Source organism: Phyllobates terribilis, unplaced genomic scaffold (genome assembly GCF_046119375.1).
Source record: "Phyllobates terribilis strain yellow unplaced genomic scaffold, ASM4611937v1 Scaffold_12__6_contigs__length_324123572, whole genome shotgun sequence".
NCBI classification, from domain to species: Eukaryota; Metazoa; Chordata; class Amphibia; order Anura; family Dendrobatidae; genus Phyllobates; species Phyllobates terribilis.
In genome coordinates, this window is record NW_027362772.1 from 159448640 (window position 1) to 159473580 (window position 24941).

The following is a 24941-nucleotide window of genomic DNA, read 5'->3' on the forward strand; positions in this document are numbered from 1 at the left end:
CAAAAACCATCAAGGGCTACAAAGAAACTGGCTCACATGAGGACCGCCTCAGGAAAGGAAGACCAAGAGTCACCTCTGCTTCTGAGGATAAGTTTATCCGAGTCACCAGCCTCAGAAATCGCAGGTTAACAGCAGCTCAGATTAGAGACCAGGTCAATGCCACACAGAGTTCTAGCAGCAGACACATCTCTACAACAACTGTTAAGAGGAGACTTTGTGCAGCAGGCCTTCATGGTAAAATAGCTGCTAGGAAAGCACTGCTAAGGACAGGCAACAAGCAGAAGAGACAAGTTTGGGCTAAACACAAGGAATGGACATTAGACCAGTGGAAATCTGTGCTTTGGTCTGATGAGTCCAAATTTGAGATCTTTGGTTCCAACCACCGTGTCTTTGTGCGACGCAGAAAAGGTGAACGGATGGACTCTACATGCCTGATTCCCACCGTGAAGCATGGAGGAGGAGGTGTGATGGTGTGGGGGTGCTTTGCTGGTGACACTGTTGGGGATTTATTCAAAATTGAAGGCATACTGAACCAGCATGGCTACCACAGCATCTTGCAGCGGCATGCTATTCCATCCGGTTTGCGTTTAGTTGGACCATCATTTATTTTTCAACAGGACAATGACCCCAAACACACCTCCAGGCTGTGTAAGGGCTATTTGACCAAGGAGGAGAGTGATGGGGTGCTATGCCAGATGACCTGGCCTCCACAGTCACCAGACCTGAACCCAATCGAGATGGTTTGGGGTGAGCTGGACCGCAGAGTGAAGGCAAAAGGGCCAACAAGTGTTAAGCATCTCTGGGAACTCCTTCAAGATTGTTGGAAGACCATTTCCAGTGACTACCTCTTGAAGCTCATCAAGAATATGCAAAGCAGTCATCAAAGCAAAAGGTGGCTACTTTGAAGAACCTAGAATATAAGACATATTTTCAGTTGCTTCACACTTTTTTGTTAAGTATATAATTCCACATGTGTTAATTCATAGTTTTGATGCCTTCAGTGTGAATGTACAATTTTCATAGTCATGAAAATACAGAAAAATCTTTAAATGAGAAGGTGTGTCCAAACTTTTGGTCTGTACTGTATATACAAGGATAGGGGACATATATACCAAGATGGGCCACATATATACCATGATGGAGGACATATAAACCAGGAAGTGGCCGAGAATGGGGGACATATTTACCAGGATGGGGGACATTACTATATAATAGGGGAGGGGGTGCAACACGTATGTCCTTATTGGATTTAGAATGCTACAGGGGCCCATACATCTGATCAATATGTGGGGTGGCTTGGTCCAAATTTTGCATCGGGTCCACTGGACTATGCCACTGCCCCTAGAGTATTCTGAATGTAAATCAACTGCTAAATAATCTTACTGAATGAAGCAAATAATCATACTCATCCCATCATAGCCCCCATTTTGGGGCCTGCTTACCCCGCCGTTGGAAAACACACAGCTTTAGTGGTAGAGGAAGCCAATGTCACTTACCTGTGTCAAATCTGTTGACACAATTATAGGACATGTGGAAGACCTGTTACTAAGTCTTTTAAAGTATAACCATCCATTCATGGTCTGTAAAAAAAAAAGCTGTCTATGGCGACAACATGCTGATGGCACCAGCCTGTCAAATCGTTCTTTGAGCTTTTTATTTTCTTGGACACACAGCTCCAAATGCCATATATTGCAATTCAGAAAAAGATGTTGTCTCAGCAATGAAGTCCCAATGAAGGTTCTATGTTTCTTCAATTACTGTCTAATTATAGGAAAGCATGGTCTGCTCATGCCCAATCAGGACACCGTCTTCTTAAACATTTATTAGGAACTCAAATGGTGAGATGGATCCATCAAGCCACAGTTCAGTGTGAACACATGAACCAAGCCACATCGGCGAGAACCTGGACAACATGCTATGATGGAAGGCAAGCATTCTAGTAGGGTAGGACACACAAAAAGCCACAGAGCCATGAGTGTAGATAAACAGAGGAGAGCATATGAAGGGTTAAATGGAAGGTCTGAACAAGGATGTAGATGCAGGTAGAAGAAACCACAGGAGTTAATATAGTTGATTACAAAGTAATGAACAGTTTCTAATAGTTCGTAATGCTTACAGCAGACAATGGGTTCATCAGCAGGTCTAAGGAGTAGTAGATGAAAGTCCCAGCTCCTTAGATAAAATTCCAATTTTTTATTTTGACAATTATAAAAAATTCCATAGCTCTCAAAGGTAAAAAAATCAACAAAGAGGAGAGGAATGTGACATGTATTGATCGCAGACTGCGATCTTAGTCAGAGCTGTTGTAGTACCCACTGGAGTTTGTAGACATAATTATGTAGCGCCCCGAGGGTTCGGCCGCTACAGGGGTATTGCACCTCAGACTAGAGGTGTGATATTTCACTCCCAGGTAAGGATGGAGTATGGACCAGGGCTCAGTTAGCTGCATGCAGCACACACACCCCATTTCCGAGGGACAGCTCAACGGTGCTCCCACTAGACAGAAGTGCAGGCACGACCGACCATGTCCCTGCTGGAGTGGGGAGGGAGGGGTGGAACACCCAGTGCTGTAGGGGCAGATAGGGGGCGGTTCCTGAGCGTAGGAAGGAGCCCATTGGTTGCTGGTCACCTGGGCTCATGGCTAGAGGGAGGTATAAAAGGTGGGCACCATCTTAGATCTAGGTTCGTTCTGTGGAGAGGAGAAGACAGGGAGCAGCAGCTCAGGCTGAGTGCTGCTCCAGAGGCAGGCCTAGGGAAGAGGCCGGGGCCTGAGAGGGGAAGGAGAAGTGGGCCTGGAGAAGAGGCCGAGGAGGAGGTGAAGGGAAGCTGAGATTCCGGCTCATCTCAGCTCCAAGAGAAAGGAACAGAAACAGAAAGGAACTGCAAAGAAGGAGAGACAGAGAAACAGAAGGGCTCAAGAACAAGAAGGTAGAAGGGACCCTAAGAACCCACGAGAATCCAGGGTGCAGGGTCAGGCAGATTAAGGGTACCGGATCCCAAGTTGGTGGAGGAGAAACAACCCTCAGCCAAAGACCGGTCGTCGTGATCATATATTGGTGCGACACCTCATCAAACCTGCTAGGAAGGCACCATATAGGACAGCGGAGGACGGGGCCCACGTTTAACCGCACAGGTCCGCGGCAGCTGGACAAAGGTGGGTCACTGGTGAGGCAGGCCAGAGAAAGGATAAAAGGGGGTCCTGTGCCACGCTCCTGAACTGCCTGGGAGTTGACCGAGCCCCTCACCTGGTGGACGCAGCACGGATCGGGCGGTCACTGCTGGCCGAAGTGACCTGGAACAAACGAACTGTGAGTAAAGACCCTGGACTGTAACTTGTTGTCTGTGTGCTCCTTCGCGCCTCCAGCACTATCAGCACCGGGACTCGCACTACCATCACTCCCAACATCCACTACACTGCCCTGGGGCTGCACTCTTCCCGTGGGGAGTCACATCACCTCAGCTGCACCCATCATCAGCCCCAGCGGACTGCCTTGCAGCGGCGGTTCCTAATAACCGCAATCCACGGGTGGCGTAGTCGGACATTATTTGGAGCGCATAGCAGACTACCATTGGCCTGACCACCCTGAGCCGCGGGACCGGGCCGCCACTACTACTACCCCCATCGTCCCCCTATCGCCCGGATCCGCGTGCCCCACGGCCCAGGGGGCGAGTCAATTACAGCTGACAGAACTGGAAGGAGGTAACCTCCAAGACAAACGCCAACTAAACATAGCCCTGACTGAATACTCAGACATCACATGTGTGTCTAAGTCGACCGTAAAAGGCCTTGGATGATGATGTCAGTGAGGTACGCCGAGCAACTTGTGAAACCCAACATCGAGCACAGTAAAGGGAGGAAGCCATATGGGAAGGAAGTACAGTTTGGACCTGGAGTCGAGACAGGTGCATAACAACAGTATGGGATCGAACAATTATGGATGCACAGTGCTTCTCATATGTAATTGTGGCGCCCCTGAGGGTTCGACCGCCACAGGGATGCTGCACTTCTTTAATGGAGTGTAGTGTTCCTCCTCTGAGGTAAGAACAGTGTGATAGTCGTGACCCAACCTTTGCATCCAACACCACACTTCTCCACTAGAGGGAGCTAGTGTGCACTAGGTGCTGCTCCCCTGGTTACAGGGAGACTGGGGAACCAAGAGTTAGGGGAACCAGTTAGTGAGTGAGGGTGGAGGACCTACAAGTTAGTTACACTTTAAATTTGATATTTAATAAAAAGACATCTTTGGTTTTGGTCTTTGTCTGTCAAGCAGTCTTCTGTGCTGTCAAATACTGTGTGTAACTGTGACCTCCATCACGGAGCGCAGATCCTGTGTGGGCCTGCATCGGTAAGGGACACAGCCCTCGTACCCTGGCCTTGGGTCGAGGGGCAGGTTGTAGACCAGGAATGTTTCAACCCGGCCAAGGACCAGGACCAAGAAGGCCCGGAGCTTAAGAGTGTGGCTCCACAGCAAATGGATCCCAGGCAGGATGCAGACGGAGCGGTGTATGCCACCTGTCCTCGCCATGCTGATATATTCAGAGGGAGTCCGGCTGCAAGAGGGGTACCGGCCCCCGACACCTGACCTTGCTACTCCAAGTCCTGGTCGGGAAAGCCCGGTAGGCCCTGAGGATCCCACCGGGTATCGGACGGAGCGGAGTTGCCACCCGTGCCCTTGTTCTGAGAGGAGCTCAGAGGGATACCCGGCCTATTCGCACACACATGGACAGGAAATGATTCGGTCTGTAGTTCAGGAACACTCTGGTGTATGGTCCCGGCTGAATGCTGGACTTACTTGGAGGTTGTCGGACCCCCGTCCCTGGTGACCACAGGACTCCGCGGGGAGCAGGGAGTCGCCTTCCTTCTGCTATCTCTAAAGTGAGTAAAGCCTTGGAAGTTCACCCCTATGGCCTCCGGACTGTTTATTCTGCGCTACACCTCACAACGCGGCGCCCGTTCTCCTCTACTACTACCCCCATCCTCCTGTCCCTCTGCCCTGAGGCCTTGCTCCGCCTGTGGGGAGTAGTAATAACTTTGGCCACCATAACACCATGCCTCTGTGGACTGCAGCGGCGCTGGTGGCCTTCACCAGGTGCCACAGGTGGCATAGTCGTGAATCAGCCACTCAACCCGGATAAGCCCACACCATCCTTTTTAATCTGACGGCCCTGAGCACGGGTCGGGTCCGGGCCACGGCTGCACCCCATCTCTCCATCACAGGACCCGACTCCGAGTCCCCCATCACCCAGGGTAAACTAAAGGGCTTTTTCGAGTAAGAGGCGTCACATAATTGCAAACATATCTGATTACAAAAGAGCTGGAAATATTAGCTATCACTCATTCGCAGAACATTATCATTTATTTTTTAAAAAAAAACAAATAAAAGAAGCAATTCTCAGCATTTCTCCGCTACTTCCATTCTAACACTGCCCGATCCCCTACCAGTCTCTTCTTCCTACTTCATCAATGATGTCACCATCACAGGGTCATGTGACCCCTGAAGCCAATCACCTGCCAAAAGTTTTAACTGCTGCAGCAGTCACATGCAAATGTGTAGGTGACATCATTGATGAAGCAGGGATTTTTTTGCAAAAATGAGCCAAAGATACCCTAAAATAATACAATTCTTACCATTTGCAGCAACCAGTCAATTCATTAAGACTGGAGTTGCAAAAAGGTGTGGGGGTCCTGGGTTCAAATCCCACCCAGGACAACATCTGCGAGGAGCTTGTATGTTCTCCCCATTTTTGCGTGGGTTTCCTCTGAGTACCCCGGTTTTCTCCTTCACTCCAAAGACCTAATGATAGGGGATTTAGATTGTGAGTCCCAATGGGGACAGTGATGATAAAGTCTTTAAAGCACTGTGGAATAAATGGCGCTATATACAGTGGTGTGAAAAAGTGTTTGCCCCCTTCCTGATTTCTTATTCTTTTGCATGTTTGTCACACTTAAATGTTTCAGATCACAAAACAAATTTAAATATTAGACAAAGATAACACAAGTAACCACAAAATGCAGTTTTTAAATGAAGTTTTTTATTTTAAAGGGAAAAAGAAATCCAAACCTACAGGGCCCTGTGTGAAAAAGTGATTGCCCCCTAAACCTAATAACTGGTAATAACTTAGCAGCAACAACTGCAATCAAGTGTTTGCGATAACTGGCAATGAGTCTTTTACTACGCTCTGGAGGAATTTTGGCCACTCATCTTTGCAAAATTTTTGTAATTCAACCACATTGGAGGGTTTCCGACAATGAACCACCTTTTTAAGATCATGCCACAGCATCTCAATCGGATTAAGATCAGGATTTTGACTAGATCACTCCAAAGTCTTAATTATATTTTTCTTAAGCCATTCAGAGGTGGACTTGCTGGTGTGTTTTGGATAATTTTCCTGCTGCATCACCCAAGTGCGCTTCAGCTTGAGGTCATGAACAGATGGCCAGACATTCTCCTTTAGGATTTTTTGGTAGACAGCAGAATTTATAGTTCCATTTATCACAGCAAGTGTTCCAGATCCTAAAGCAAAACAGCCCCAGACCATCACACTACCACCACCATATTTTACTGTTGGTATGATGCTCCTTTTCTGAAATGCTGTGTTATTTCTACACCAGATGTAATGGGACATACACCTTTCAAAAAGTTCAACTTTTGTCTCGTCAGTTCACAGAGTTTTCTTCCAAAAGTCTTGGCGATCATCAAGATGTTTTCTGGTAAAACTGAGACGAGCCTTTATGTTCTTTTTGCTCAGCAGTGGTTTTCATCTTGAAACTCTGCCATGCATGCCATTTTTGCCCAGTCTCTTTCTTATGGTGGAGTCATGAACACTGACCTTAACTGAGGCAAGTGAGGCCTGCAGTTCTTTGGATGTTGTTGTGAGGTCTTTTGTGACTTCTTGGAAGAGTCATCTCTACCTTCTTGGGGTAATTTTGGTTGGCCGGCCACTCCTGGGAAGGATCACCACTGTTCCATGTTTCCGCTATTTGTGGATAATGGCAATCACTGTGGTTCGCTGGAGTCCCAAAGCTTTAGAAATGGCTTTATAACCTTTTCCAGACTGATAGATCTCAATTATTTTTTTTCTCATGTGTTCCTGAATTTCTTTGGATCTCAGCATGATGTCTAGCTTTTGAGGATCTTTTGGGCTACTTCACTTTGTCAGGCAAGTCCTATTTAAAGGGGTTTTCCCATGAACAAATGTTGATTTTAATCGATAGATCTTGGAATAATAATAACTTTCACAATTGGATGTGTTTAAATAAAATGTTCCTGTGCTGAGATAATCTTATAAATGTGCCCCTGCTGTGTACTGTGTAATGGCTGTGTCTGGCCATGCAGGAAAATGGTCTGATCTTATCACTGCTCCTGGGCAGTGGAGGAAGAAAAAGAGTATACAGACAATACAGCACGGGATCACAAATGATTCTTTCTGTAAGGCAAAACATTTCACTGTCTGTTTTTAAACAATATTTTACCTCACAGAGAAAATCAGCTGCGATCCCGTGCTGTAATGTCTGTATACTTCACTCCCCCCCCCCGTGCCCAGGAGATATGGTATGATCAGACCATGTTCCTGTACGGTCAGACACAGCCATTACACAGTACACAGCAGGGGCACATTTATAAGATTATCTTAGCACAGGAACATTTTTTTTAAACACATCCAATTGTGGAACTTATTATTATTCCAAGATCTATTAATTAAGATGAACTTTTGTTAGTGGGAAAACCCCTTTAAGTAATTTCTTGATTGAGAACAGGTGTGTCAGCAATCAGGCCTGTGTGTGGCTAGGGAAATTAAACTCTGCTTCCCAAAGATGTGATAATCTACAGTTCATTTATGTTTAAGGTAGGGGGGGCAATCACTTTTTTTTTACACAGGGCCCTGTAGGTTTGGATTTCTTTTTCCCTTAATAATTAAGACCTTCATTTAAAAAATGCATTATGTGTTTATTTGTGTTATCTTTGTCTGATATTTAAATTTGTTTTGTCATCTGAAACAGTTAAGTGTGACAAACAAGCAAAAGAATAAGAAATCAGGAAGGGGGCAAACACTTTCACACCACTGTGGTAATTAATTAATACTATGTGACGACTCATACATTTTATTCCATAATGCAAGAGTCATGGTGGTCGTGCATCTTTTAGCCACATGTAGGAAGGATTGAAGGAAATTATATATTCTTCACTCTGCACTGCTTCCTGCTGTGGTGAAACATTGATACCACAAGGTGCTATCATTCAGACCACAAAGTCCCCGCTCACCTTTAAATGCCTATTTATAAGTATTCTATAGCAGAGGAGGTAGATAATAAGTTTCCAAACACCATATCATAAAAAATCTAATTTTATGTGGATGTGAGAGGTGGGGAGCATGTGTCAGCCTCAGTTCACGGAGATCCTATTAACTAAATTACAATATTTATGACCAAATTAAAGTTTTTTTTCCCAAAATTAAAGTACAATGAAAGTGGGACCCTTGCGAGTCCAGCTGATAAGGACCCCAATAATTAAGGGGACTGAGGATCCTGTGTCTTGGCTGACTGCAGTATGTAAGAACTTTCTGAAACTACATTAATTTCAATGGTCGGGATCCCGGCAGTTGCATATATGATGCCATTAGTGAAAATCCATTTAGAGGCAATTTGCTTAGAAGCCACCGGCTTTCAGGCATGGGAGCGTGCCGACGCGTTGGACTGTGCAGTTTCGGTGCATTTTTTTCTGTAGGCTTCAATGGGGAGCCAGAAAAAAGCGCATATAAAAAAATGCACTTGGTTTTTAAGTGCAAAATTAAAGCTTTTCTGTACTCCAGAAAAAGCAATAAACCACTGCATCAAATCTGCATCAATATGCATCAAATAAAGGGGAAAGGGCATTAAAAATGCGGCTAAAACACAATAATTAGAGAAAATTGTAATTAAATATTGTGGTGCAGACACCTCTAGAAAACATGCATAAAAACATAGCATTTACCCTGTGTGGATACGGTCTTGGGGTTTAATTTTTATTATGGAGGAAAAAAAAAGAATCACGCCGTTTATTTATTTAGTATTTACCGATCACAGTAAATAATGTGTTCACCCTATTGTACATGTTGCTACGATTACAGGGATGCCAAATATGTTATTTGCTGATTTGTGAAGTTTATTTTTATTTCTTTTTAAGTGCCATAAAATGTCCTTATTATAATTGTTTTTCATTACTTTTATGGTCATTTTATTAGAAGAAAAAAAAGCTCTGACTACTTTATATTACCCCCCCAATGTATCCCCCCGGGGCCCCTAAGGATTTTTGTAAATACCTTATGTTTCTGTTTCTGCCTGTGAGCGGCGCTATCCTTGGCGTGCTGGGTTGGCTGCTGGGTTGTGGGTGAGGTTAACCCCTGCATCACACCCAGCATCTACCGTGCGCTTTCCCAATGAATGGGGAGAGGCAGAGCACACGGTGGATGCCGGGTGTGGCGCAGGGGGGTAACCCCGCTCACAGCCTGTTATCCACCGTGGAACGCGGAAGACGGAGACCCCCGGCTGCTGCCAGCACTTGTCGTGACATCAGCGGAAGTCAGAGCCAGCTGCAGCCGGGGGTCATGTGACGCCTGTGAGTAGCCGGTGATAGCACCGCTCACAGGCAGTATCTGCAACGTAAGGTAATTTCAAAAATCCTTAGAGGCCCCGGGGGGATACATTGGGGGGTAATATAAAATACTGGACAACCCCTTTAATTTTACCCCTAAAACACAGGTCTATAGAAATGAACTATATATAGAGAGAGAGATGAAGCTCCATGTATCAGTACAATGTGCCTATAAGGAAGAAGAATACAATGCACATTCAAGTACAGACAATTCTCCTATATTTAACAGAGCATCCTGTAGCTCTTGGTTATTGCTGCTGCCTCTATTGCTACAGGTTGGGAGCTTGACTCCTGAGGAAGACCACATTTCAGGAAGAGAGAAGAATGAATGTACGGAGCAAATATGTGGGCCCCTCTAATATCCATCATCCTGGACCCTTTATTTAGTAATGTCCCCCATCCTGGCCCCTTTCTTTAATAATGTCCCCATTCTGACCCATCCGTTATTAATGACCCCCATCCTGGCCCCTTTCTTTAATAATGTCCCCATTCTGACCCATCCGTTATTAATGTCTCCCATCCTGGCCCCTTTCTTTAATAATGTCCCCATTCTGACCCATCCGTTATTAATGTCCCCCATTCTGGCCCCTATATTTAATAATGTCCCTTGTCCTGGCCCTTTCCTGAATAATGTTCTTCATCTTTGTCCCATCGTATCATAATGTCCCCCATCTTAGCGCTCTTCTCCAACACATTTCAAAGAAAATAAACAACTCTCTTTAACTGTTCCTGCTCTCAAGACGTGCTGCATGCTCATTCTCCACCATAACTGGCATATGGGGGTAAAGATGCGATGGAGTAATGTTATGCACGGTCTATGATGGGCATGCTGTCATTTTTACTGGCCTCTGATAAGCCCGTGGCATGTGTAATTATTGCTGTGCAGCGAACCGATGGCTCGCTGCACGACAATATAGATAAGCTTGTGGCATATTATAGTTATTGCGGTGCAGCGAGCTGGTGTCTCTCTGCACCACAATACAGATAAGCTTGTGGCATGTATAGTTATTGTGGTGTAGCAAGCCAATGGCTCTCTGCACCACAATACAGATAAGCTTGTGGCATGTATAGTTATTGCATTGTAGCGAACCAGTGGCTCGCTGCACAACAATACAGATAAGCTTGTGGCATATTATAGTTATTGCGGTGCAGCGAGCTGGTGGCTCTCTGCACCACAATACAGATAAGATTGTGGCATGTATAGTTATTGTGGTGTAGTGAGCCGATGGCTCTCTGCACTACAATACAGATAAGATTGTGGCATATATAGTTATTGTGGTGTAGCGAGCCGATGGCTCTCTGCACTACAATACAGATAAGATTGTGGCATGTATAGTTATTGCGGTGTAGCGAGCCAGCGGCTCTCTGCACCGCAATACATTTCAAATGAACTTGTGTCAGAGGACTCACATCTAGCTGAAATAGATGATGGAGTGGGTGGACCTCCCTCCTGCATCATCTACAACAGGGGTCTCAAACACGCGGCCCGCGGGCCGCATGCGGCCCCTGAGGCTGCTTTATGCGGCCCGCAGGCACAGACCCCTTGACGATCCCGACCTGGTCCAGGAGGAGCCGCCGACAGCAGCGCTGAATTGCCGCACAGAGACTGTTTCCCAGCACTGTATTTCCAATGCCAGCCGCTGACCAATCAGAGGCCAGCAGCTGATATCTGCGTGTCGGCGCAGCGAGTATGACGTCATTGCCATATGCAGATGTCAGCTGCTGGCCTCTGATTGGCCGGCGGCTGACATTGAAAATGCTGTGCTGGGAGACAGTCTCTGTGCGGCAATGCAGCGCTGCTGTCGGCGGCTCCTCCTGGACCAGGTCGGGATCGTCAAGGGGTCGGACTCTGTGGTGCCTGCGGGCCACATCTGCAGGAAGGCCGCCGAGGGAACGGAGGACAGGTGAGAATCATCTTTTTTTTTTTTCTATTTTATGTGTGTGAAGAACAGCACAGGGGGCACAGAGCCACAACATGGGGACCAGGATGGGGCACATAGCCACAAGAGGGGACCTGGATGGGGCACATAGCCACAAGAGGGGACCTGGATGGGGCACATAGCCACAAGAGGGGACCTGGATGGGGCACATAGCCACAAGAGGGGACCTGGATGGGGCACATAGCCACAGGATGGGGACCTGGATGGGGCACAGAGCCTCAAGATGTGGACCTGGATGGGGCACATAGCCTCAAGATGTGGACCTGGATGGGGCACATAATGGGGACCTGGATGGGGCACAGAGCCACAAGATGGGGACCAGAGCCACAAGATGGGGACCAGAGCCACAAGATGGGGACCTGGATGGGGCACATAGCCACAGGATGTGGACCTGGATGGGGCACAGAGCCTCAAGATGTGGACCTGGATGGGGCACATAGCCTCAAGATGTGGACCTGGATGGGGCACATAATGGGGACCTGGATGGGGCACAGAGCCACAAGATGGGGACCAGAGCCACAAGATGGGGACCAGAGCCACAAGATGGGGACCTGGATGGGGAACATTGCCACAGGATGGGGACCTGGATGGGGCACATAGCCCCAAGATGGGGACCTGGATGAGGCACATTAGTACAAGATGGGCACCAGGATGGGGAACGTTGCCACAGGATGGGGACCTGGATGGGGCACATAGCCACAGGATGGGGACCTGGATGGGGCACATTAGTACAAGATGGGGACTTGGATGGGGAACATTACTACAAGATGTTTTCCATTATTACTATATGATGCTAATTGTAAGACAATATTACTGTATGTGGCCAATTGGGGGAAATAAAATTGTAAAAAAAATAAAAAATAAAATAAAGCATGAAAAAATATTGGGCACTAAAAATGCTGTTTTATATGTAAACTAAAGTAAACACAAAAAAGTGCACGTTTATTATCGCCACATCCATAACGACCCAAGCCATAAAAAAATAAACACGGAAAAAATGTTCAAAAGGTGTATACAAAAAAAAATGGTATCACTAAAAATGTCACATTGAACAAAGAATGCGGCCCCCCAAATTAAAATTTTTTCCATGTGCGGCCCATATACCCAGCCGAGTTTGAGACCCCTGATCTACAACCATGATCATTATGCCCCTGTTTCTAACCAAATTCTTCATAAGGGACTTGTAGCTCCAGGCATGAACAATACACCTATCATACATGCTTGTTGCGACCTCCTCTACATTTCTGGGAGTAAAAAGCAAAAATGTAATGCAGAACCAATATATAATACGTGAGGTCAACAGAATAAAAACTACCGTACTTTGCGAGCTTTGCACTATGTGACCCACATCAGGGTCGAGGAATACCTTCTGCATCAGTAACGCAACTATGTTACAAAGTTTTATTTTTTTATGTTACAAAGTCCAATGTTTCAGTAGGACTTGGATCAAAAAAGAAAATGATTGGAAAACCCCTTTGGTGGCATCTCCGCACTATGCATACACAATAGAGCGCTGGTTTTACAATCACAATGTCAGCTTTGTGATTTTACAATGCCATATTGTTTTCCTCTGATCTTTTTTTGTATCTCAATTCAATTTCAATTGCAATAATAAACATGTTTTACAATATCCTGCCCACTATAAAACAAGATATCACTATGTTATACAACGTACTTTCATTCAATAAAATAAATATTAAAACAAGGTTAGAAAAGTTGTAGGTTATAATTAAACGTCTTTCAAAATCTTTTGGGATTTTGAAATAGAGTTTAGGGTTCATACACATTGGCTCGGAGTCTATACAGCTCCTTTACTATTGAGTCATTTATGCTACTGTAAGGCTATGTGCACACGATGCGTTTTTTTTATGTGTTTTTGATGCAGTAAATCCGCGCAGATTTGGCCCCAAAAACGCATTGCAAACCTTATCCCAGCATTTTGTATGATAATTTGTAAGATCTGTGCACATGATTAGCATTTTTCCTTACAGAATTTCATGTGCGTTAAAAAAAGCAGCATGTCCATTCTTTGTGCGTTTTTGCCTGTGCTTTTCCTATACAATGCATTAGAAAAAACGCATGGCAAATCCGGAGGCAAAAACGAATCAAAAATGCATGAAAACTCTGCGGATTTTCCACAGCGTTTGTGCTGTCAAGAGGTGCAGAACCTTTCAGAAATGCTGAAGAAATTTCTGCACACAAATCCTGATCATGCGCACATACCCTAAAGGCTCCATCTGACTGAGCAGAGCACAGAGATACTGCTACAAACAGTGGGGAAAATAAGTATGATTTTACAAGTCTTCCCACATACAAAGAATGGAGAGGTCTGTAATTTTTATCGTAGGTACACTTCACCTGTGAGAGACAGAATCTAAAAAAATCCAGAAAATCACATTGTATGATTTTTACAGAATTAATTAGCATTTTATTGCATGAAATAAGTATTTGATACAATAGAAAAACAGAACTTAATGTTTGGTACGGAAACCTTTGTTTGCAATTACAGAGGTCAGATGCTTCTTGTAGTTCTTGACCAGGTTTGCACACACTGCTGCAGGGATTATGGCCCCCTCCTCCATACAGATCTTCTCCAGATCTTTCAGGTTTTGGGGCTGTCGCTGGACAACATTGAGTTTCAGCTCCCTCCAAAGATTTTCTATTGGGTTCATGTCTGGAGACTGGCTAGGTCACTCCAGGACCTTGAAATGCTTCTTACGGAGCCACTGCTTAGTTGCTCTGGCTGTGTGTTTCGGGGCATTGTCATGCTGGAAGACCCAGCCATAACCCATTTTCAATGATCTTACTGAGGGACGAAGGTTGTTGGCCAAAATCTCGCGATACGTGACCTCATCCATCCTCCCTTCAATACGGTGCAGTCGTCCTGTCCCCTTTGCAGAAAAGCACCCCCAAAGTAAAATGTTTCCCCCATCATACTTCACGGTTGGGACGGTGTTCTTGGGGTTGTACTCATCCTTCTTCCTCCAAACACGGTGAGTGGCGTAAATACCAAAAAGTTCTATATTGGTTTCATCTGACCACATGACCTTCTCCCATGCCTCCTCTGGATCATCCAAATAGTCATTGCCGAACTTCTAACGGGCCTGGACATGTGCAGAGCCGTCAGCAGGGGGACCTTGCGTGCCCTGTAGTATTTTAATCCATGACGGCGTAGTGTGTTACTAACGATAATGTTTGAAACTGTGGTCTCAGCTCTCTTCAGGTCATTGACCAGGTCCTCCTGTGTAGTTCTGGGCTGATTCCTGACCTTTCTCAGAATCATCCTTAACCCACGAGGCGAGATCTTGCATGGAGCCCCAGACCAAGGAAGATTGACAGTCATCTTGTGTTTCTACCATTTTCTAATTATTGCGCCAACAGTTGTTGCCTTCTCACCAAGCAGCTTGCCTATTGTCCTGTAGCCCATCCCAGCCTTATGCAGGTCTACAATTTTGTCCCTGGTGTCCTTAGACAGCTCTTTGGTCTTGGCCATGGTGGTGAGGTTGGAATGTGATTGATTGAGTGTGTGGATAGGTGTCTTTTATACAGGTAACAAGTTGAAACAGGGGCAATTAATACAGGTAATGAGTGCAAAGTTGGAGGGCTTCTTAAAGAAAAACTAACAGGTCTGTGAGAGCCAGAATTCTTGCTGGTTGGTAGGTGATCAAATACTTATGTCATGCAATAAAATGCAAATTAATTATGTAAAAATCATACAATGTGATTTTCTGGATTTTATTCTTAGAGTCTGTCTCTCACAGGTGAAGTGTAACTACAATAAAAATTACAGACCTCTCCATTCTTTGTAGGTGGGAAAACTTGCAAAATCGGCAGTGTATCAAATACTTATTTCTCCCACTGTATGCACATGCAGGGTCTAAGAGAACATGTTACAATTTTTCTTCTTGGATTCCAAGATGGGAGCCCAAGGGTACGTGCACATGACGACTATTTCTGACTGATTCCACCAGAAAAAGTGGTTAAAAATTCTAAAAAGTATTAACATATAAACCGCAATGTAAAAACGACTTGCTGTGCACATGTTCAGTCTTTTTCAGCTTCTTTTAACCGCTTCAGTCTTCAAAAGCTGTACAGTGACTAAAAGAAATGCCCTGGCCATTTTTCAGATGGCTTCTGTTTGGAAGCTGCTTATTAGATTATATATACCGTTAAAAAAAGACTTTTTACTTTTTTTTCAACATCGCATGTTATAGATCTTTGGATATAAGACATATCTGTATGTGCCATTCCCATCACAAGCAGCGCTGCCTCCTCCTGCCTGACTGACTGCCTCTATGCTGTGTGACTTCAGACAAAGGAGCCGTCAGTCAAGCAGAAGCAGGCGGTGACCCTGATGTTGAGGAGAGGCCGGGCTCACAGTCTCCGGTCTAGTCTATTCCAAAGATTTTGGAGGGTGTTGAGATCCGGGCTCTGTGCCCGGTCATCATGTTCTTCCACAAAAATCCCCCAACCCTGTGTCTATTTGGACTTTGTGCACTTTGGGGAACAGACAAGGACCTTCCCCAAACTATTCCCACAAAGTCGGTAGCTATAATTGTCAAAAATGTGGCGATTCCCAAAAATTGAAGTGTGATGGGAGAAAATTTTTTTTTTTTGCTGAGTGTTCGATTGCTGGGCTCTGAAACTCAGAGAATGGGGCTATGGAGCTTCATCCTGAATGCAGTGGAGGTGCGCATTCTTGTCCTCCGCTCCATTCATTTTCTCGGGCAGACCCACTAACAATGAACGGAGTGGAAGCAGAGCCCCAATCATGGGATTGCTGGAGGTCCTAGTGGTTAGACCACTAGTAATCAGCAAGTTATCACCTGTCCTGTGGAAAGAGGATAACTTTCCTTTTTGGGAACAACCCTTTAAGATTTCACTTCACTGGAACTAAGGAGCCTCAGCCGCCCCCTGATAACAGCCCATAGCATTATCCTCCTCCACCATCTGTACAGCGGCACAATACAGTTAGGGGGTAACCTTCTCCTGGAATCACCAAACCCAGACTCCTCCATCAGACGCAGATAGAGAAGTGTGATCCGTCACTGCACAGATCACGTCTCCTCCAGAGTCCAGTGGTGGCGGCTTTACACCACTCCATCCAACGCTCGGCATTGTGCTTGGTGATGTATGGCTGCATGCAGCTGTTCGGCCATGAAGCTCCGGTAGGGGCACAGTGTCTGTATTGATGTTAATACCAGAGGACCAGTTATGGGGTCAGCAGAGCGTTGTTGACTTTTCTGTCCTCTGCAGAATAGATGCCCTGGAGCAAAATGCGCCAAATTCATTAAGAGGTGTAAGCTGAAGCCTCAATGAATTTTGGACATCTTTAGCTGCCATTTGTAAAAAATGTACACTATTTTGACAAAATTTATGCCACTTTTTTTGGTGTCAGTTACCATGAATTTGTCGTCTGCACTCAGCTATGCCCCGTTCCTGCAAAGCGGAACTTGATTTTCAGGAAGTGAGTGGAGCTGGCAGAAACTGATCCAAAAGTCACAATATTTTTTAGCAACTGCAAGTTGTGTAAAATTGTTGTGACACTTTCAACAATTTTACTCCAGCATTTTAAAACTGCTTGATGAATCAGTCCCTTAGGTTATGCTCTCGCACAGAGCTACTTTTTATGCATTTTTTTCTGTGTGATTTTTTGGTTAATTTTTTCTGCATTTTTTCTGCATGATGTTTTGGCTCATTTTTATGCATTTTTTTTCTGCATGATTTTTTGGTTCACTTTCTATGCATGATTTTGTAGTTCTTTTTTATGCATGATTTTTTGGTTAATTTTCTATGAATTAATTTATGCATGATTTTTTGGTTCATTTTTTTATGCATTTTTTATGTTTGATTTTTTTGGTTCATTTTTATGCATGATTTTTCTGTTCATTTTTATGTGTTTTTAATGCATTTTTCTTTTAGCTAAACCATTTTTATCTCAGTCAAGAAAAACTGCTGAAAATTCACGTGCTGCATTTTCTAAAAAATGCACTGTTTGCATAATGCTTTGTTCATTTTCCTGTTACTTTAAAATGCTGCGTTTTTTTTTCCGTGTGCCAAAAAAAAACAACCCATCATACCTAAGATGTCATGTTTGGTTTTTGACGCATTTTCCATACTTTTTAGCACAAAGGGTATTATTCATTAACCTCCATGAAAATTCACCCCTAGCCTCCAGTGGGACACTGTTTTATGGAGAGGTGAGTAGTAGGGTCTTTCCCAGATTAGGGGGCTTTCCCATGGGAATAAATAGCTGACAGATCTGCATGCATCGGCTGCATTGCTTTCCTATGAGTAATTTCTGCTGGACATGGATATGTGGCACAGACATGAAGGGGTTACTAATTCTTGGCTTTTGTGCCTCAAGACACTGTGCAGACCAAGCCCCTTTTTTTGCATTGAGGAATGTGAAGGAATGCTTTCACTTTCGATAGCTTTCCCAGAAATCAGTCTCCATGCTGTCCAGTCTCCTTGTCAGACTGCAGAAGGCCAACAGCAGCGCAGTGTTCTGTGCGACAACTACCTACAGAAAAAGTCGCACGGGGATTTCCAAAGGATCTATTGGCTCGTGGGTGTCAGCATTGCTATAACATGCTGGGGGATTTACACAAAGCCATTGCTGCCTTCTGAGAGCCATGCACAGCAGAAAGCTCGCAGTGTGACTCCTCATCTGCTCCAGATACGTCCAGGGTAGGTTTCTGAGATTTGCACCAAATTATTGCAAGCTCTTCTGTATTCTCCATTCACAAACACCATTGATTGGACTTTGTTCCCAGGCTGCGGTTTTTGCCTTTTGTGTTGTTTACACTTCACTTGTGAGTTGTTTACAAATACAAAGTATCAAGAATCTGTTACCTATAGAAACCTTCACATCTTTGCTTCTGTATGTATGGAGTTTGTTCTTTTTGCCTTTCTCTATTTTGGGGGGTCTGTTCTCCATACTTTTTGCATTTTGACATTTTCATGATAACTTTGTTCCTTTTTTTTATACTTTTATCTCTTTTTTTTCCTTATCATTTTGCTTTTCCTATGAGGAGTTCTTAAGATTTTTTTGTTAACCTGTTGCATGAGTCATGACAATGTGCTCTTCTCAGCAAACAACCATCTGGAGTGTTTCTCTGTTTTGGCCCCACTATCAGTATTTGGTCAGTATTTGGTCAGTATTTTTTCTCAGGAGTAGGAGCCAAAACCAGGTAAGGAACAATCAGAGGAAAGGTGTAATAGAAACAAGTCACCAATTCTGTATTTACCACCCATTCCTGAGAAAAAATACTGACCAAATACTAATAGTGGGGCCGTGGCCTTAGGTTAAGTTCAGTATTTGGTCAGTATTTTACATCAGTATTTATAAACCAAAATCAGGAGTGCAGCAATCAGAGGAAAAGTAGAATAGAAACACCTCGCCACTTCTGTATTTATCACCCACTCCTGGTTTTTTGGCTTATAAATACTGATGTAAAATACTGACCAAATACTGAACATATGGGAAGGATTTGGGGGGGGGGGGGGTTGGATTTTCTGTGGGTAGGAGCTCGATAACAGTGACAAAGTACAAGGTGATTATCCTCTTTCATTTTTAACCCTCTAAGTTCCGAGTGCTGTCTGGAAAAAAACGGATTGCGCTCAGACTGATGTTATTCAATGTGGCAGTGCAGATATGCAATTTTGTTTCAATGACCTAATCTGCGTTAGTTTCTTCCATAAATTAGCTGAGACTCGTCTGTTCAAAAATAAAAATTGATGCTATCGGCAGTAAAGCATCCGATTTTTTATGAATACATTGCAATTCTGTAGCATAAGAAACTAAATGGTTAATAGCTGCTGAGTAAAAAAAAATGCAGATTGTATGCAGATGACAAGTGAGAAAAAAAATCAACCAAGTTTTCTAATCTTTTATATGTTGGTGTGAACCTGGCCAAGGACACATGGCACGGTGAGACTAGAAGCTGTTTGTTGAGTAATTTTGATATACCCTCAGCGTGGTGATGTATGGGCAACATTTAAACCCCTGTTGTATGGGGGCAAAATGTGTCAATGAGAAAAAGAAACAACTGAAAACTACAGCCTGCCATTAGACTTAGATGTGAATGATGAGTGACAGAGGTGCACTGCCTGGTACAGATAGGATACCATTATCAGAGCTGTGTCTTTTAATCCCTTAAAGGGATTATCCAGCCAATTAAAATCATACTAGACTGGTCAACATAGAGTCCGTTCCATCACTTACTCTATCCCTGCTGGCCTTTGATCCATAGTCCTGACCATAACACAAAGAAAATACCTGCTAAGCCAATCACTGACTGAGGGAGACCACTGCTGCAGTCAGTTATCGGCTCAGTTTGGCCATTTCTGTGGTGTTGAGGATAGAAGCTAAGCCCAATTAAGCGCCAGAGTTGAACCTGTGGGGTATAGTGTAGGGTCAGTTGCATTTCTTGTATTATTTTGAGCCAAAATAATTTTGATTGGCTGAAAACCAAATTTAAAGGGGTTATTTTCATCTTCATAAATGAATATTGTTGGATAGAGCTTATAAATACGAGCAATTTTACAATTTACTGCTTGTTAAAATTTTCAGCCGTTCTTGAGATATTAACACTTTTTTATTTTGTTTACAACTTGTTGCCTTAGAAGGCCAGAAGGCAGGAAACAATGAAGGTATCTTCAAAACCCTAAGGAATTGATACAATAAATAGGTTTCACTTTTGGCAACCGTAAGGCTATGTTCACACGTAGCGTTTTTGCTGCATTTTTTTTCCGCAGGTAAAACCTGCTCTCTTGACAGTAAAGAAGCAAAGTCAAAAAAGCAGGTTTTGCTGTGTTGTTTGCTTCGTTTTTGCGTTTTTTTTCCTGTGTTTTTGTCAGGGTACATTTGTCTCTTGTGCATGCTAACAAAGTTTAGGCTGTATGCCCACTATACGTTTGTCAAGCGTTTTTGACGCGGAATTTCCGCAGCGAAAATGCTTAAAAAACGCTTGGTAATACTTGCCCCATGGTCCCCAATGACAATCCGCATGTGTTGTGCACATGCTGCGGAAATTTCCGCTGCGGATTATCATTGCGGAAAAATACGCAGCATGTCCATTAATTTTGCGGAAATGCAGCGTAATCACCGTCATTGACTTGCATTGAAACGCTTGATATCCGCATCACTACATGTGCACACGCGGATATCACACTGTTCAATGTGCGGATGGTACCCGGGTCTGGAGAAGAGGAGACTCTCATACAGACCTGGGTACCATAGAAACTGTAAAAAAAATAATTTAAAATAAAAAATAAAGATTATACTTACCTTCCGATGTCCCCCGGTCTCCATAGCAATGCGTGAGGTGTGTTGGGCGGCTCGCGGTGGTGTGAGGACCTGACATGACGTCATTGAGTCATGTGACAGGTCACGAGACTGCTGATGTCGGCGGTCGCGTGACCTGTCACATGACTCAATGACGTCATCGCAGGTCCTTCACACCACCGCGAGACACCGGGGAGACCGGACGGAGCGGAGGAGATATTGGAAGGTAAGTATAATCTTTATTTTTTATTTTTCACCATTCTTATTCTTTTTTTTTAACTATTACTTGGTCACACTATATATGCCGGTTGCATGGATTTATATAGTGTGACCAAGTTGTCAAGCACTTTTCCAAGTGATGCTCAAAAAAAGCGCTTGATAACCCGCATGCAGAAATGCATGCAGAAACGCTTGACAAACGCTTCTTCTCGTACCTGGCGGGAAAAACGCATGTAAAATCCGCATGTGTTTTTCCTGCCAGGGAGAAGCGGAAAAAATATGCAGCATTTCTGCATCGTGGGTACTTAGCCTTAGTGCATAAAAAAAAACCTGATTCACCTTCCTCAAGTTTTGGCACCAAAAACGCAGCAAAACCTTATACCTGCATTTTTTTTTTTTGCATCATTTTTGCACTTACCCATTGCTTTCTATGGGTGAAAATGCTGCAAAAATGCTGATAGAAGTGACCTGCTGCAGTTTGCAAAAATGCAGCTGTTTGACAAAACAGTCAGGAAAAAAAAATGAATGTGTGTGCATGAGATTTCTGAAATCTCATAGACTTTGCTGGTACTGTAAAACGCAGCAAAAAAACGCAACGTGTGAACATAGCCTAACTTTTTGAATATAACAGGTCTACAAATTCCCTTGTAAACACTGTTTCTTTGTTTCACAAGGATATCTGACAAGCTCCAACTTGCCCAACTAAATTCCACTTTTAGCACCGCTCCCTTTACAATCTTGATAAAAAGTGTTCCTATCTATATCTCAAGCTTTGGTTCACAGCATGATAACAATTCAGTTTCCCTTTAAAGGGGTTATCCTGGACTTTGCAATTTTTTTTCTATGGGGCTAAGAACTTACAGGCAGGTAGGTAGTTGTTAACTGCCCGATGCTGATTTCTGCCACCTCATGGAACGCTCTTGTCCACGAGTCTGCGGCTTCTCGTGACATCACATCTACAGAGAAGCTCTTCCTCTTTTGACGAGGCGACACTGCTGATATAATACTGACTGACAGGCTGCTCCCTGCTTTCTAACTGCGGGGAGCCGGCTATCAATCAGCATGGCGTCGGCAGTGATACCCTGTCGACAAAGCAGAGCTGGAAGATTAAGAGCTGCTCTGTTGAAGAAGAAGAGCTGCTCTTCCTATGACGCCACAGGAAGCAATAGAATCGCCCACATGAGCGGTCCATGACTGATCTAAGCTGGCAGAGGTAGGCAGTAGCTAAACCTATGATAGAAATAAAATGAGTACATACCCAGCTCTAAATAAGTAAAAAAAGCAATAGTGCATATAAATAACATAGGATACTTAGTAATCACTGTTTTTGATTAAAAAAAAAAAACATCCAACCACGACAAGGTGACCCAGTCGGGACGGTCCTACTCACTAATATTAATATTATATTAAGGTAGGTAGCAGCTACATGTCCATAAGATCTTAACAGCATGGCAAAAAATAAGCAAAGTCCTGAATAAGCCCTTTAAATTAAAGCAAAAGCAGATCTTGAAATGCATAAAGAATTGATACAGAATGTATACTGGAAAATTGTATAACTTCATTATCAACAGAACAACATTTATTTACTGACCATTTTATTTACTTAATCCAGGATATTTGAAGCCTCCTTGTTCTGCAGAGTTTATGTGTGAACACTACCTTATTACTTTTTTTTTCTAATTAGAGATGGGCGAATTTATTCAAGTAGAATTGAATTTTACAAAAATATGCATGTGAATTTTTGGATTTTGCTTCACGTGAATTCAGCAAAATGGTGGTTGCTGAACTAAAGGTCTGGTAAAAGGTTTTAAAAAAAAAATAATGCTCACATCACCGCTCACCTCTCTGGATACCTCCACTGCTCGCTCTCCCCCATACTGTCACACTATGAACTCTCCTGAAGGAGAAGTTAGGGCCCTTCGGAGGATTCTCCGGTTCTCTGGTGGACCAGTCCAACCCTGCACAGACCTGTACTAATTTAACATAAAAGAAAGAAAAAGCATAAGAGAAAGCCTTGTTCTGTCCCTCTGGTGTGTGCGGGCTGCTGTACCTTACACTTTGCTCCAAAGGAGAGGCATAAAAAGGGGCATTAATATTGGGACGACCTTGTGTGTTAGGAGCCACTGTCCCAGCTCAGATTTTACCCAGGGTTTGTGGAGTTATCGTAGTTAACATATCTTAGCCACCACCTTTGTCAATTCAGCTAGAGGGAATATTCGAACAGCAGGTGTCCCCGTACGCCATAACCTTCCAAGCAGCCAGAGTCCCCGCTGTGAGATTCGGAGATTCCCCTGTCTGAAACCTGATGCTTTGTCTGGGGATCCCCCCCCCCGACTAAGCTGCTGACGTAACTGCACATGTATGGACAGCGGTCAGATATGTCGTATGATACAGCATGGAAATAAGCAGCAAATACAGCAGACAGATAAATAGTGCATATATTAAAAAGTTTTTTTTATGGGGGTCAAAGTTTAATAATTTTTTTTGTAATGTTCTATTTCTAATGATTAAACTTTCACAGTAATAAGAAAAGTCAATAGCTGCCGGTGATCATGAGAATTATGGAAAATTAGCATGAGGAAACTAATCTATGCAAAGAAAACACACAAAAAGGAAGAGAAAGGAGACAGGGATGGGAAAGGAAGGGATGGGAAAGAAGGGGATGGGCAGAATAAAAATGTAGTAGAGGTAAAGGGGATAGTCCACTTACATTCTGGGATATGAAGTGGAGGCATGAGAAGCTGAAAAAGAAAAATATATCTTTGTATCAACGTTGGCCAACAGATAAAAAAAAAATAATAGAAAAGGGAGTTCTGAGAGTAGGGACGAGCAGACTCGTGGAAGTTTGGGTTATCGTACCCAATCCGAACTTTATTCCAAAGTTCGGTTCAGGTACCAGAACTGTACCCAAACTTGAGCCAGAACACGAACCCGATTGAAAAGAATGGGGACCTGAACTTTTCAGCTGAAAAATTCTCCCTCTCCTCCCGGGCTTCCCCCAGAACTCTGAACATTGAACACAGACTTCCAGGAGAAGTCCGTATTCAGCTTTTAGGATCGGACACTAACTGTCCGGTACAAACCCTGAACTATTAAGTGTTGCTTTGCTCATCTCTAGCGTTGATACCTTTTAATGACTGAGATAGTGATGACAAATAGCTGTCACATTTTAGTTAAAAGGTATCTACTACTTGGGACTTCCCTTTTGTGTTATTTTTTTTATTATAGCAAAGTCATAAATTCCTCCTTCTGCTTCATTTCCTCGATCACTACACATAGTATGTGCTAGCAAGAAGAAAGCACAAGAGTTCAGAGAGGTCGGGAACTAAACCATCTGCAGCGTTTTCTGCAGCACTAATTTTGCTACATTTTCTACAAATTCTGATCTCCAAACCAATGGCTAGAAATGGTAAGTAGAGAAATTCCAATTATAATTTATAGCTTTAAAGCAGCCACATGCAAATCCTGAAGGAAAACATTGACATACTGAGAATTGGAAATAGAAATGTAGGAAAGGGTTATTTTCTATTTTTTTAAAGCTACATACATAGTTTTTAATTTCCATGCCGGCCATTAGAAAGATATAAAATATACTTCGTCAAACAGAGAAATGTTTTCTTTATGTTCCAAATTTTAATGATCCTGAGCTGGATTTTAAGGAAGGCACCCTGTCCTAAATCAAGATTAGTAGAACTGGGTTATTTGCATTCAGATGATTAATACATCAAATCACAAATTTTAGGGCTCAGAAAAAAAATATAAAACATCGCTTGGATGCCTTTGGCTCCTAAATCGTGGGTCTAAGGGTTAACGTTCCTTCTCATGGCCTGGCATGTCAGAGTGAGGAACCTTGTAGGCCAT

The 24941-nt window shown here is 43.7% G+C and overlaps 1 protein-coding gene across 9 annotated transcripts in view; it reads left to right on the forward strand.

Moving 5' to 3' along the window:
* Positions 1–17953: 17953 nt before the first annotated feature.
* Positions 17954–24941, forward strand: part of FLT3LG (fms related receptor tyrosine kinase 3 ligand) — a 112661-nt gene continuing 105673 nt past the window's right edge. For 6 of the 9 annotated variants that reach the window (XM_073656461.1, XM_073656460.1, XM_073656462.1 and 3 more), the window contains exon 1: positions 17955–18262. In XM_073656461.1, coding sequence (XP_073512562.1) covers positions 17988–18262 — 275 coding nt within the window. In that variant the 5' untranslated portion in view covers positions 17955–17987. Of the gene's footprint in view, positions 18263–24336; positions 24490–24941 lie in introns of those variants that run through there. The other 3 variants (XM_073656458.1, XM_073656459.1, XM_073656466.1) reach the window with 2 other exon arrangements.